This window comes from Ochotona princeps, chromosome 6, assembly GCF_030435755.1.
Source record: "Ochotona princeps isolate mOchPri1 chromosome 6, mOchPri1.hap1, whole genome shotgun sequence".
NCBI classification, from domain to species: Eukaryota; Metazoa; Chordata; class Mammalia; order Lagomorpha; family Ochotonidae; genus Ochotona; species Ochotona princeps.
In genome coordinates, this window is record NC_080837.1 from 45,830,551 (window position 1) to 45,844,104 (window position 13,554).

At 44.3% G+C, this 13,554-nt stretch overlaps 1 protein-coding gene across 1 annotated transcript; it reads right to left on the reverse strand.

Annotated features, from left to right (window-relative positions):
- Nucleotides 1-214: 214 nt before the first annotated feature.
- On the reverse strand, nt 215-10,367 carry METTL3 (methyltransferase 3, N6-adenosine-methyltransferase complex catalytic subunit). Its single transcript, XM_004584668.4, has 11 exons — nt 9,970-10,367; nt 5,735-5,952; nt 5,244-5,648; nt 4,158-4,333; nt 3,344-3,560; nt 2,939-3,126; nt 2,437-2,475; nt 2,193-2,301; nt 2,017-2,082; nt 1,749-1,861; nt 215-442 (listed from the first exon to the last, which is right to left on the reverse strand). Exons 1-11 carry the CDS (start codon nt 10,067-10,069, stop codon nt 331-333), a joined length of 1,743 nt encoding a protein of 580 aa, XP_004584725.1. The 5' UTR covers nt 10,070-10,367; the 3' UTR covers nt 215-330.
- Between the last annotated feature and the right edge of the window lie 3,187 nt (nt 10,368-13,554).

A 13,554-nucleotide genomic window follows, 5' to 3' on the forward strand; every position in this document is an offset into this window, starting at 1 on the left:
TCATGTTCATATAATACTAATTGCTAATCACTTTGATCCTGTATGGCTCTATTTGCAGTGGTTGGCATTTTAATGCCTTTCATGTATTTACTGAGTTTGCACTTTCACAACCCAATGAGATAGTTAATAATCCCATTTCACATAAGTAATCATGTTGAGATGAAATGCACAACATCACACTGGTATGCGGCAGAACCAGAATCTGATCTCAAAATCTAATTAAAATACAAATTTTTATTTAAATAAGCAAAAAAGCTATTGTACAAATACTATTCAGAAATAGTCTGCAGAGCCATGGCTGTGGACAATGAGCTCTGAAATGAAGTGCTTCTATAAATTCTTAGGCTTAGAGATGATACCATCTGGATACCTTTGTTTGAACCGTGCAACCACATCTGGATCTAGTAGGTGGATCCCATCCAGTTGGTTTCCAAGCGTAATCCTAAAGGGAAAGGGAGGGGGGAGTGCAAATCAGAAATCACAGAATTAAAGATGTGTACCTTTTATTAAGATTGCCCGTTGTTGGCCCTGCATGGCAGCCTAGTGGCTAAAGTCCTCGCCTTGAACGCGCCAGGATCCCATATGGGTGCCAGTTCATGTCCCCGTGGCCCTGCTTCCCATCCAGCTCCCTGCTTTTGGCCTGGGAAAGCAGTTGAAGATGGCCAAAGCCTTGAGACCCTGCACCCGCGTGGGAGACTTAGAAGAGGTTCCTGGCTTTGGATTGGCTCAGTACCAGCTGTTGCTGTTGCGGCCACCTGGCAGTGAATCAACGGATGGAAGATGTTCCTCTCTGTCTCCCCTCCTCTCCGTATATCTGACTTTCCAATATAAATAAATATTTAAAAAAAAAAAAGATTGCCTACTGTCTCAAATATTCATCCCAGTTCTTACTAAAAGTTCTTAAAGTTAGAATAGTATGTATGGCCTGGTGTGATGGCTAAAATTGGTAAATCCTTCACTGGTAAAAATTGGCACAGATCTTTGGTGCTAGCAGGCTGGATCTTTATTACCTAAGGGTCAGTAACTGATGCCTTGCCTATTTCAGTAAGTTATTGCTGTCAACGAGTATTTGCAGATGAGTAAAATGCTACTAGCAAGTGTTTTAAAGGGATAAGATACTAAAATTTTTGACCAAATGAGTAGATACTTAGTAACCACCAGGGGGCAGGTTCAATACATCCCACAGAATGGCTGAGAATGATCCTTAAATTTTTAAGAAGCAGAAACCCTACAAAGCCAGTTCTGGACCTAGAACTTAGCAAGTTTAAGTTTAATTAGCTTGTGATTCCTCTGAAACTCATTTATTATTATTTTTTTTTAAGATTTACTCATTTTATTACAGCCAGATATACACAGAGGAGGAGAGACAGAGAGGAAGATCTTCCGTCCGATGATTCACTCCCCAAGTGAGCTGCAACGGGCCAATGCGCGCCGATCCAATGCCGGGAACCTGGAACCTCTTCCGGGTCTCCCACGCGGGTGCAGGGTCCCAATGCATTGGGCCGTCCTCAACTGCTTTCCCAGGCCACAAGCAGGGAGCTGGATGGGAAGTGGAGCTGCCAGGATTAGAACCGGTGCCCATATGGGATCCTGGTGCTTTCAAGGCGAGGACTTTAGCCGCTAGGCCACGCCGCCGGGCCCGAAACTCATTTATTGACTAATGGGATATGAGATGATGGCCCATAAACTTCACCATTGGGTATAAGTAGTTTTCACCTTGGGGAGTGCCTTTTCTACAGTCGTCTTACCAGTTGGGTTGCACATTATGTGGTCGTCCAAACAACTCAATCTTGCGAGTGCCTGGGGAGAGTCTCTCGATCATGCCATAGATTTCATCTGGTTTGTGACTAGTGGAACGAACCTGGGAGGAAATAAAGACTCCAGCTACCATTTATAAAAGATTGTACTTCTAGCCTCTCCCACTATCTCTATGATCCAACTGAGAACAGATGAGAATATACTTAACACAAAATAACTGACACCAATGAAAATGTTGATGCCCAAGGAAGCACATACCTCAGCTACGATCACATCACAGTCTAGACCCTGGTTGAAGCCTTGGGGATTTCCTTTGACACCAACCTGCTCACCACAGAGAACAGGTGACCTTATGAAACAACAGTCTTTGACATTAGAAATCAAACTATTCCTTTTATGCTCCACCCACCAACTTGGGTCCTACTGCTGCTCACCAAGCAATGTTCTTTCCCATGGTTCAACCAGTGACCAGTACGGCCTGTCCGAATGATTCGTTGCAGTTGATTTGTCTTCACCCAGATAATTTCATCTACCCGTTCATAACTGAAGCGTGAAAAAGAGAACTAGAATTTTAGCCAGGTCTTCAGTTTTGGAGCAGTTCCACTGAAATATCCCTGTGTAAATATTAGGCCTATAAAAATTCAGAATTTCGCTCAAAAGAAAGCAATTGCTACTCACCCCCAGAGATTCAGACATTCTCTGCCCAACTCCATCGCCCTAGGAAGAGGTAAGGAATAAACAATTACTTGTTTGCTGATATTCTTTTCTTCTCAAGAGATGTGCTTTGTTAGAATCATCTTTTTAGTAAACACTGACATGCAGGACAGGATTGGGGCAATAGGGTATAACTAAGAATGAAAAGATAAAACACAGTATCTAATCTCAGTGACCTACCCTTTTTTCAATGAACAAATGAAGAGTTAAATATAATTCACAGTATCATGTGTGTTATAAACAGGCACTGGGGCTCCGTAGGGAGGGGGAAAAGGCGGAGTCATACATTCATAGGAGCTAGGAAAACCCAGGATTTTATCTCCCGCCCAGGGCTTCCACTATTACAAACGGTCTTCAGAAAGTTCGTGGAAATGTGTATTATGAAACCTTTTGATTCCACTTTCCATGAACTTTTGGAAGGTTCCTATAATTCTGTCCATACCTACGTATCTTTGAACTGCATTACCTGCCTGTGACCCAGAGGAAGAGAAAGCCATCATCCTGTAGTACTGGTATGTTGAGCCTGCGCATCTCATCATCTGTCAGGGTCCCATAGGGCAGCTCCATGTGAATATCCCAGGGTGGGTCAGCCATCACAACTGCAAACTTGCCCAAGATACTGACGTCCAGGTAGCGGATATCACAACAGATCCACTGCATGAGGTGGTATTTGGTCATCTTTCCTTCCTTCACGTTCAGATTCATGGCCCCAGTCCCCCTTTTGCATTTCATTCTCCTGCTCCCTTATTAAGCCTATCTCTTCCCACTCCACTCCCAATCAGCAACAAAGACTGCTGAATCACACCTGCTTTCCTACATGTGTGGCTGCCTTACTCAGAAGTAAGTCTGTAAGAAGAGTTTTCTCAGGTACCTGAGGAGGGAAGAGTCGGTCTGCATTAGAGTCACCGCCAACACTCTGTGTAAGAGCAAGTTCCTGGCTTGGCGTATGGTCTTTGCTGCCAGGAGCTTCAGAATCCATGCAAGCATCAATTTCATAGTGAACATATTTGCAGGTATCCATGTGGAAACATGTGTTCAGGAAAGAACAGTCACCTAAGGACTCATCAGTGTGCTTATTGATAATTCGTCTGGGGAAATGAAAAGGGACAATTAGAATCAAGATAGTGCTTTAGGAGAATGTCCCACAGTACAAGTTCCAAATGGTTTCAAAGTGTCCTTTTATTACCCTTAATTTTCTCTCATTAGAGCTTCCGCCAATAGTTTTACAAGAAGGGAGGCAGACGACATGGATAATCCACATTAAATAATTCGAATTCCTGTCTAAGCAAAGACATGGCTACCTTCTCTCACTACAGAAAGGAATTCTATCCAGGAGGACTTGATTGGCCAGAATGAAATACAGATCCAGTAGGCTTCAATCTCTGTGTATGTTAAGATCCTCCCAGAGAACCTTGAAGTTTCACTGTGGTTCAGATCCACTTGCCTTGTTACTACAAAAAGGGGACACTTTAGGAAATCTTCCGTCTCTGGGAGAACAGCCTTTATGCTTCACACAATGCCACTTGTAAAAGTATGCCTAAAGTATGTCTTCAGAGACTGGAGGACTCAGTCAACACATGAATTGATAGGATTAAGGAGAGGGCACCCAGTGAGTAGAATGAATACATTGAAAAGGAATGACTGCTTCTCAGAAACCCATCCCACTTCATGCCTTCCCAAGAGACCTGAAGTGCAGCTTGCGACAGGGTCGATCGGCATCACTGGCTTTCATGCACTCTTCCTTGGTTCCATAGTCACAGAATTCCTGCACTTGTGCCCTTCCTCGTGAGCGAAACTTTTCAACAATGGACTGTTCCTTGGCTGTTGTGGTATTTAATAGCTCTAGGATCTCCTGACTGACCTGTGACAGAAAAAACCCTGGTCTTAAAAGGGTGTGTAGATCAAATTATTTTATAATCCCCATAAATTGTTTATATGAACTAACGGTATGGAAAAACTGGAGCCCTAAAAGATTTGTCTCCAGATCAAATATGCTTTGGTTTGGAATTAATTACTAAGACTAGTTGCTACTGTTAAATTCCTTCCCAGAAAAACCACTCATTTTTTTATTGGATACTAAGCCAAGCAAACTGCTAACACTCTATTTATCTTTATAATTTTATAAGGAGAAGCAGGGGGCATTTTGATTATCCTCCCATTACAGATGAGAAGGTTAACCCATTTAAGCTCACAACAAAAAGTGGCAAAAGGAAGTAAACTCATGTGGGTCCAACAGTTGGAACCACTGTAAGGCTAATTCACACTGTTTAGTCATCAATTTCTATGACTGCCAATCCATATGACTGTCTTCAGTATTCCTCTAAATTCATTGCCCTGTATTTCTGCATTTGTATTATCCTGATTAGAGCATTATTCCAAATAAATTCAGTGACAGTTTCTCTAAGTCAGGGTCTCTCATTGGCATTACTGCCATTTTGATTTTGGGATAGACACTTCCTGAGACTGGGAGGGGCGAGGTGGGATGGCAGCGAGAGAAGTTGCTTTACTATTATACAATGTAGTAGCATAAATATCAGCAGCCCTGTTCTGAGCCACTAGATACAAGTAGCACTCCCTCATGTAACAACCAAAAAATGTGTCCAAACTGCCAGAGTCCTTGGTGGAGTATGGGGGTAGTGCAAAACCATTCCCACTTAGGAACTACTGCTCTAAACCCTCAATTCTAAAACAGCTTTCATTAAGGGCACATCCTTCTCAATCAAAGCTCTAATTCAGAGCATGCTGTGAGAGTATTTCCATAGGACCCCTACCTTCTTGCTCTGTTGTTCCTTTGTAGACTGTTGGTTCAGAAGACTCTCTATCTCCAGATCAACATCCGAGGCGGCATGTTTCCTTGACTTCTTGGCTGGCTCTTTGACTTGTTCTGATGCTGAAGAGGCCAGTCCAGAGGTTAGAGAGCTAGCAAAGGGAGCTGCTGCTGCGGAGTCCTGCTCTGCACGCCGCTTCTGCCCTGCAACAGTCCCCGCTCCCTCCCCAGGGCCTTTCTTTTCTGCCACAGCACCCATCATGGCAGAGAGCTTGGAATGGTCGGCATAGGTCACAAGAGTGGGATGCGCATCATCTTGCAGGAGACCTCGCTTGACCTCAATCAACTCCTGAGCTGCAAACTTCTGGAGGAGGCTTTCCACTCCATCTTGAGTGGCAGGGGCATCTGGCTACAAAACAAGGGAAGGATAAAGCAATATGAAGCTTAGCATGACCTGAATGTAAGAGGTAGATCCCTACTCTACCCAGGCATTACCGTGGAGATGGCAAGACGGATGGATACAGCATCAGTGGGCAGTGTTAAGGTCAGATCAGAAAGATGATGTAGCAACTTCTTCTCTAATTCAGGATCTGTAGCTAATTCAGGAATTGCTGAAGCTGTACTGGGCTTGGGGCCACCAGAGGTGGGTGCAGCAGGCACTGGGCTGTCACTACGGAAGGTTGGGGACAGAGCTGCCTCTGGATTCCTTAGATCTAAGAGTAAAGAGAAGTGAAAATCAAAATGGGCAATCACTGTTGATTTACACATTCCTCCAGAGTCAAATACTCTAGCATTTGCAGCATACGCATCTTCCATTTAGTGGAGGAAATTCTGTGATGGAATTCAGCACTAGATTCTCTTTCTTCAATCAAACTCAAGCATTCACTGCTTTGCTGAATTAATCCAGGGCTTTCTGAGCACCACCTACCTACCTCTCCCTCTGAATGAGAGGTGTGTCCTAATTCCTTTTCTGTGCTATGTTTCAAAGGAAATAAATTAGCATAGCATGTGTAAATGTATTCATCACTTCCTTTCACTCACTCTTAGGTGATGTTATCAACCTACATTTTAATAAAAGCCAGAAATATTTTTCAACAACCTGAGCTGGAATAAGATTCTTTCTCAGGCATAGGATTTGAATTATCAAGGATAACACAAGCCAACATACAAACTGACAGTTTTGAGGCAGAAATGTATGACCTTGGATGCTCATAAACACACAAGTCATACAGCTTGCTGAAGCTTTGGTCACCACGTGATGTTCTCTACTACACTTTGTTTTAAAGATTTATCTTTTATTTTTAATTGGAAAGTCATATATATATATATATATATATATATATATATATATATATATATATATATATAAAGAGGAGAGACAGAAAAGAAGATCTTCCATTCAATGATACACTCCCCAAGTGACTGCAATGACCAGAGCTAAGCCAATCCGAAGCCAGGAACTCTTCCAGGTCTCTAATGCGGATGAAGGGTCACAGGTTTTGGCCCATCCTTGACTGCTTTCCCAGACAAGCAGGGAGCTGGATGAGAAGCGGGGCTGCCGGGAGTAGAACCAGCACCCATATGGGCACACAGGGCATACAAGGTGAGAATTTTTAGCTGCTAGTCTACCATACTGGGCCCACTTTCTACTACATTTTTAACATCTACTCTGTTTACAAGCTGAGTCCCTTCACAACCTTAATAATATTGAAGACATTCAGAACAAAATGTCACCTTTGAGCAAGCCTAGTACCTAGTTTCCTAGTTTAAACACAGATATTAAATTAAGCTCCTTAAAACCTGCAATGGAATTCTGCAAAGTAAAAACAACATATATGCTGATTTGTTTCACAATTAGAAATATTATAAATATTATGGTTCCTCAGCAATTTGCACTTTATTAGCTGAATCTGCATAATCTGACTCCAGTTCCTAAGAAAATGGAGCTGAACTACTCCAATCATTTTTGCTAGAATATTTCATGAAAATAGTAATACAAAAATACTCACCACATCCTGTTTAGAATATACACTACATAATTCCAGACTAGCAGGAAATACTAAGGAACTGATAGAACTTTCTTTACTTTACTAATGATTCCTTTATGATTTGCCAAATCATTTTTTTATTTTTTGGTAAGACTTCTTTTTTACTGGAAAGTCAGATTTACAGAGAGAAGGAGAGACAGAGAGTGGCTAAATCCTTGCCTTGCATGTGCCAGGATCCCATGTGGGTTCATGTCCCAGCTGTTCCACTTCCTATCCAGCTCTCTGCTTGTGGCCTGGGAAAGCAGTTGAGGACGACCAAAATCCTTGGGACCCTGTCGCTGCATGGAACACCGGGAAGAAGCTCCTGGCTCCTGATTGACCATTGCAGCCACTTAGGACCAAAGATCTTTCCTCTCTGTCTTTCTGTATGTCTGCCTTTCCAATAAAAAGAAAATAAATCTTCAAAACAAGAAAGAAAGAAATAAAGGAAGTCTAGATGAGTTTTACATACCTCCCTCAGCTACAAATCTGTTAGAAATACAAGGAGTATGTTCAATGCTGCGCTATTGTGGAATAGCTGCTGCCTGTAGTGCTCTAGTTCTAGTCCCAGCCACTCCACTTCTGATGCAGCTCCCAGTTAATGCCCCTGGGAAAGCAGCAGAAGATGGCCCACGTGCTTGGGCCCTGGCACTCAAGTGGAGACCCCGAAGAAGCTCTTGGCTCCTGGCTGCAGCCTGGTCCACCCCTGGCCATTGTAGTCATTCGGGATGGAAAGCATCTCCTTCTCTCTCTCTCTCCCGCTCTCTGTGGCTCTGCATTTCAAATAAAAATAAGTACATATATATGTGTGTATACATATATATATAGGTTTAAACTGAGTCTTAAAAAAAAGGGGGGGGGGACCAGGCGGCGTGGCCTAGCAGCTAAGGTACCTGCTTTGAATGCGCCAGGATCCCATATGGGCACCGGTTCTAATCCCGGCAGCTCCACTTCCCATCTAGCTCCCTGCTTGTGGCCTGGGAAAGCAGTCAAGAATGGCCCAATGCATTGGGATCCTGCACCTACGTGGGAGACCTGGAGGAGGTTCCTGGTTCCGGCTTCGGATCGGCGCAGCACCAGCCGTTGCGGCTCACTTAGGTAGTGAATCATTGGACGAAAGATCTTCCTCTCTGTGTATCTGACTTTGTAATAAAAATAAATAAATCTTAAAAAAAAAAAAGATAACTTCAAGTAACTGCAGTCAGTGATAATTTAGGAGTCACTTGTTTATGATAAAGGTGTAATTATTACACCAGCTAAAACTCATATTCATAAAAAGAAACAGAGGAAACCAAATAGGAAACAAAAGCAAAAGTTGGATCTGCAAAATGCCACAGGAATCAAATTTTTTTAAAGATTTATGTATTTTTATTGGAAAGTCAGATATACAGAGAGGAGGAGAGACAGCAAGGAAGATCTTCCATCCCAATTCACTCCCCAAGTGGCCGCAACGGCCAGTGCTGCGCTGATCTGAAGCCAGGAGACCAGAGTCTCTTCCGGGTCTCCCACGTGGGTGCAGGCAACCAAGGCTTTGGGCCGTCCTCCAACTGCTTTCCCAGACCACAAGCAGGGAGCTGGATGGGAAGCTGGGCCACCTGGATTAGAACCAGTGTCCATATGAGACCCTGGCACACTCAAGGGGAGGACATTAGCTGCTAGGCTACTGTGCCAGGCCAAAGTAGTTGAATTTTATACAGCAACAAAACAATTCTCCCCCTCAGGTAATTCAAACTATGCAGTGCTTAACTATTAATTTATTCTGTGATCACAGGACATTTTTTTTTCTTCCCTATCCTGCCATCAGTTCAAAAATTACAAATAGCAGTGAAGGCCAGATTTAACAGCCAAGTCCTCTATGACAATTTCACTGACTACACAAACTCTTTACTCTCTCTTCATTACACTGTCAATTATCACTTGCTATCTTACACTATTTCTAGCATGTATCCTTGATAGCCAGCTATATTCTATGCTTCTTGAGGGGCTGGGACAATGTCGTAGTTATCCAAGTTTGACTAGAACTATGAAAATGAAAGATCGTAGGTTATGGTGTGAGAAGCCAGCTAGCCTATCTTCCCAGGCACCAGCATATGAGTCCGGGAAGTGATGAGAGCAGGGCAGGATTTGCAGTGGCAGCCTGTGACTCTGATGAACACTGGCAAAAGCAGGTACAAGAGTAATATTCACTATCCTTCCAGAATTCGGGGCCTTACACACCTAGAGTTGGCACTGGCGGGAAGGATGAGAACTGATAATCTTTTAAAAAGTTCTTTCAAGGGGTATAGCTACGACGGAGTTGGGGAGGGATAACATGAAGAAGGAACAGTTTTAAAACTAAACACGTTTTCAATGTTTTCCTAAGTGTGTAAGCGGCTAAGTCCATGCGTCCCACGCCCCCTTTCCCCACCACTGAAGTCATCTGTGGTCCAGGTTTCAGTCCTAGCTCCCTGTATCGCACACGGTTCAAGAAAGCACAACGAGAAAGCAGTCGCTAAGACGAAGGGTAAAAGAACAAGGCGCCCTAGCAGCGAGGAAGCTGAGGGTCGCAGGGCGAGGCGGTCGTGGGGACGCGGTCGCGGAATCCGCGCCCTGCAAAGCCGCGAACTGACTCAGTGGAGAGTGAAGGTCCCTGATACTGAGGACACGCTTGCCACCCGCGGAAAGGACGGCGACTCGGACCTGCCCACCCTGTCTGAGCCTCACCCAAGTGCCCCGAGTCTTGCTTTCGCCTCCGCTGCAGCCTCTCCCGCAGCGAGTCCAGCTGCTTCTTGTGGGCCTGGATAGAGCTCCACGTGTCCGACATCCTCGTCTTCTCCGTCTCCCCCGCGCGGGCGCGTCTCGGATCGGCCGAGGCGGACTTGCACCTCCCAAGCCCAGCTACCGGAGGTGTCCAGGTATCCCGCGGCCACCAGAAGGCTACCCGGAAAGGATGCGGGAGCGGCGCAAGACAGAAAAGTCACTTCCGGTTTCGCAGCGGCTCCCCAGCAGTAAGGAGAGTCGCGTTAGGGGTTGCTAGGATGGCAGATATGTTCCGGACCTGGTGAGGTGGTGGCAGCCATGTTAGAGCCTGGCGGAGTGGCCATGTTGCATATTTAAGAGGAGTCCTGAACCTAAGGTGAAAGAGAGCTTTAACAGATTTTTAGGATGTAATGTCACTAGCTCGTTTTGATAGGTTGGTACTGACACGGTTTTTCCAATAACAGTGTTTGTGTTTCTGTGCGTTCATTTACCAAAAAAATAAAAAAAACCCGATATATATGTAGTATATATATAGTGGAGTCAAGATGCTTACTTCCTTAGGGGTTTGTGAGGAAGACTAATAGAAAATAGATACAAGTATAATAACGGATTTATAAATACGTAGTCTCAGTAATACCAAATCCACGGGTATCACATATGACTGATTAAAACGGGAAACCCAGGATTGCATTCTTTCTTAGGAAAATTGGTTGCAGGAATATAACACTTGTGAAAATGAAAGAAATGTTTTTATTTGCACTTCTCTGAATGTGTAGTAAACCTTGTAAGGGTTTTTTGTTTGCTTGCTTTGCTTTAATTATTTAGCAAATTATTTGGAAGGCAGGGTGACAGAGGAGATCCTTTGTTCACTGACTCACTTCCAGCCAGGGCTGGGCTCTGCTAAAGCCAGGAGACTGAAACTCCATCTGGGTCTCACCCGGGTGGGTGGCAGGGGTCCAAGCATTTGGGCCATCATCCACTGCCTTCCCTGGTTCTTTAGCAGTAAGCTGGATTGGAAGTGGAGCAACCAGAACTAAGCAAGAACTTCAGTGTAGAATGCCAGTATCAGCTTAAAGCACTGAGCCACAAGGCTAGCTCCAAAAGGCTTTTTTGTTTTGTTGTTGTTGTTGTTTTCTTTTCAACTCGGGCCTCCTGAATAAAAATATTTTGGGAACACCTAATCTACTCAGTGCCTACCTGATGCCAAAAAGTTTCAGAAAGATTTAAGACCCGGTGCAATAGCGTAGTGGTTAAAGACCTCGCCTGGAACATGCTGGGATCCCATATGGGCGCCGGCTCTAATCCCAGCAGCCCCGCTTCCCATCCAGCTCCCTGCTTGTGACCTGGGAAAGCAATCAAGGACAGCCCGGAGACTTGGGACCCTGCACCTGCGTGGGAGACCTGGAAGAGGCTCCTGGCTTAGGTTTGGCGCAGTACTGGCCATTGTGGTCATTTGGGGAGTGGATCATCGGACGGAAGATCTTCCTCTCTGTCTCTCCTCCTCTCTGTATATCTGCTTTTCCAATAAAAATAGATAAATCTTAAAAAAAAGTTTCAGAAAGATTTGGGTTGGACGTTTGGTGCAAAGTTACTATGCTGCCTGGAATACTTTGCATTGCCTACTAGGGTGCCTGATGCAGGCTCAGCTTCTAATTGAACTTTCCTATTCATGAAAAGGCTGGGAGGCAGCAGACCATGGCTCATGTGATGGGGTCGCTGTTACCCACAGGGGAGACGTAGATTGAGTTTTCTGCAATTGGGATATTTGGAGAGTAAAAGAATAGATGAAAGGTCTCTCTCTCTCTGTCACTGAAATAAAAGGTGAGCACGATGGCTCGATTGACTAGTCTACCTGTAAGTCTGCCATTGTAAATCTCTATAAATCTGCTTTTCAAATAAAAATAAATAAACCTTGGGTGCAGCATGATAGCCTAGTGGCTAAATCCTCACCATGCATCCACTGGGATCCCATATGGATGTCAATTCAAGTCCCAGCTGTTCCACTTCCCATCCAGCATTCTGCTTGTGGCCTGAGAAAACAGTAGAGGATGACCCAAGGCCTTGGGACCCTGTACCAACATGGGAGACCCAGAAGAATCTCCTGACTCCTGACTTTGTATCAGCTCAGCTCAGATTGTTGCAGCCACTTAGGAGTGAACCAGCAAACAGATGGAAGAGCATTGTCTCTGTCTCTCCTCTCTGTAAATCTGTCTTTCCAGTAAAAAAACAAAACCTTTATGATAAAAAAAAGTCTTTTAAAAAACTAAAAAATTTTTATTTAAAAATTATTTTAAATTTTTTGTTAAAAAGGCAGACCAGGTTTACAGAAAGGAGGGACAGAAAGCTCTTCTATCTGCTGGTTCATGCTCCACAGCTGGTTCAGTCAACCAGCACTTAATTGAGCTGAGCTGTTCCAAAGCCAGGAGCCAGGAGTTTCTTCCAGGTCTCCCATGAAGGTACAGGGTCCCAAGGCTTTGGCCCATCCTCCATTGTTCTCCTAGGCCACAAATTGGGAGCTAGATGGGACTTAGAGCATCTGGGACACGAACTGGCATCCATATGGGATTCTTGAGGTTGCAAGGTGTAGATTTAGTCATTAAGCCACTGTGCCCAGCCCTAAAATAAATCTTAAAAACTATAAATGAGGGTCCTGGCATGGCAGCCTAGTGGCTAAAGTCCTCTCCTTGCATGCGCCAGGATCCCATATGGGTGCTAGCTCTAATCCCAGCAGCCCCATCCTGCATGGATGGCAGGGCCATACCACTTGTGCCATCATCTGCTGCATCCTAATGGTAATAGGAAGCTTGAACATAAATAGAGTGGCTGGCACTGGAACTGGCACTCCAGTGTGTGATGGAGGCATCCCAAACTGCAGCTCAATATGCTGTGCCACAGCACTTACCCCTGAAGTCTACAATGATATAACCCTTCTGAAAGAAGGTTCTTAACACAGAGAAGTGAAATATGTAGCAGTAAAACCAAACAATCCTGGTGGTTCCATGAAAACACCCTGAGATCATTATGAGTACATAGCCAGGGTCTTTAGCTTGCAATGTTACTGGTTTATCAAATGACAGTGACACTGAAATAACCTTTTTTTTGTGAAGAAAGTACTGACTATATTCTCACAAAAGATGAAGGGTGTTGATCCATGCTGTTTTATGTGTGTGTGTGTGTGTGTGTGTGTGTTGTATATCTAAGATTTATTTATTTGGTTTTTTTTTCAAGATGTGTTTATTTTTATTGGAAAGTCAGATATACAGAGAGGAGGAGAGACAGAGAGAAAGGTATTTCATCTGCTAGTTCACTCCCCAAGTAGCTGCAACAGTTAGAGCTGAGCCAATCTGAAGCCAGGAGCTTCTTCTGGATCTCCCACATGGGTGCAGGGTCCCAAGGTCTCAGTCCATCCTCTACTGTTTTCCCAGGCCATAAGCAGGGAGGTGGATGGGAAGCAGGGCAGCTGGGACATGGTATCCTGGCACTTTCACAAAGTGAGGATTTAGCCGTTCAGCCGTTTCTCGATTTGAAGGGCAGAATAACAACAGAGTG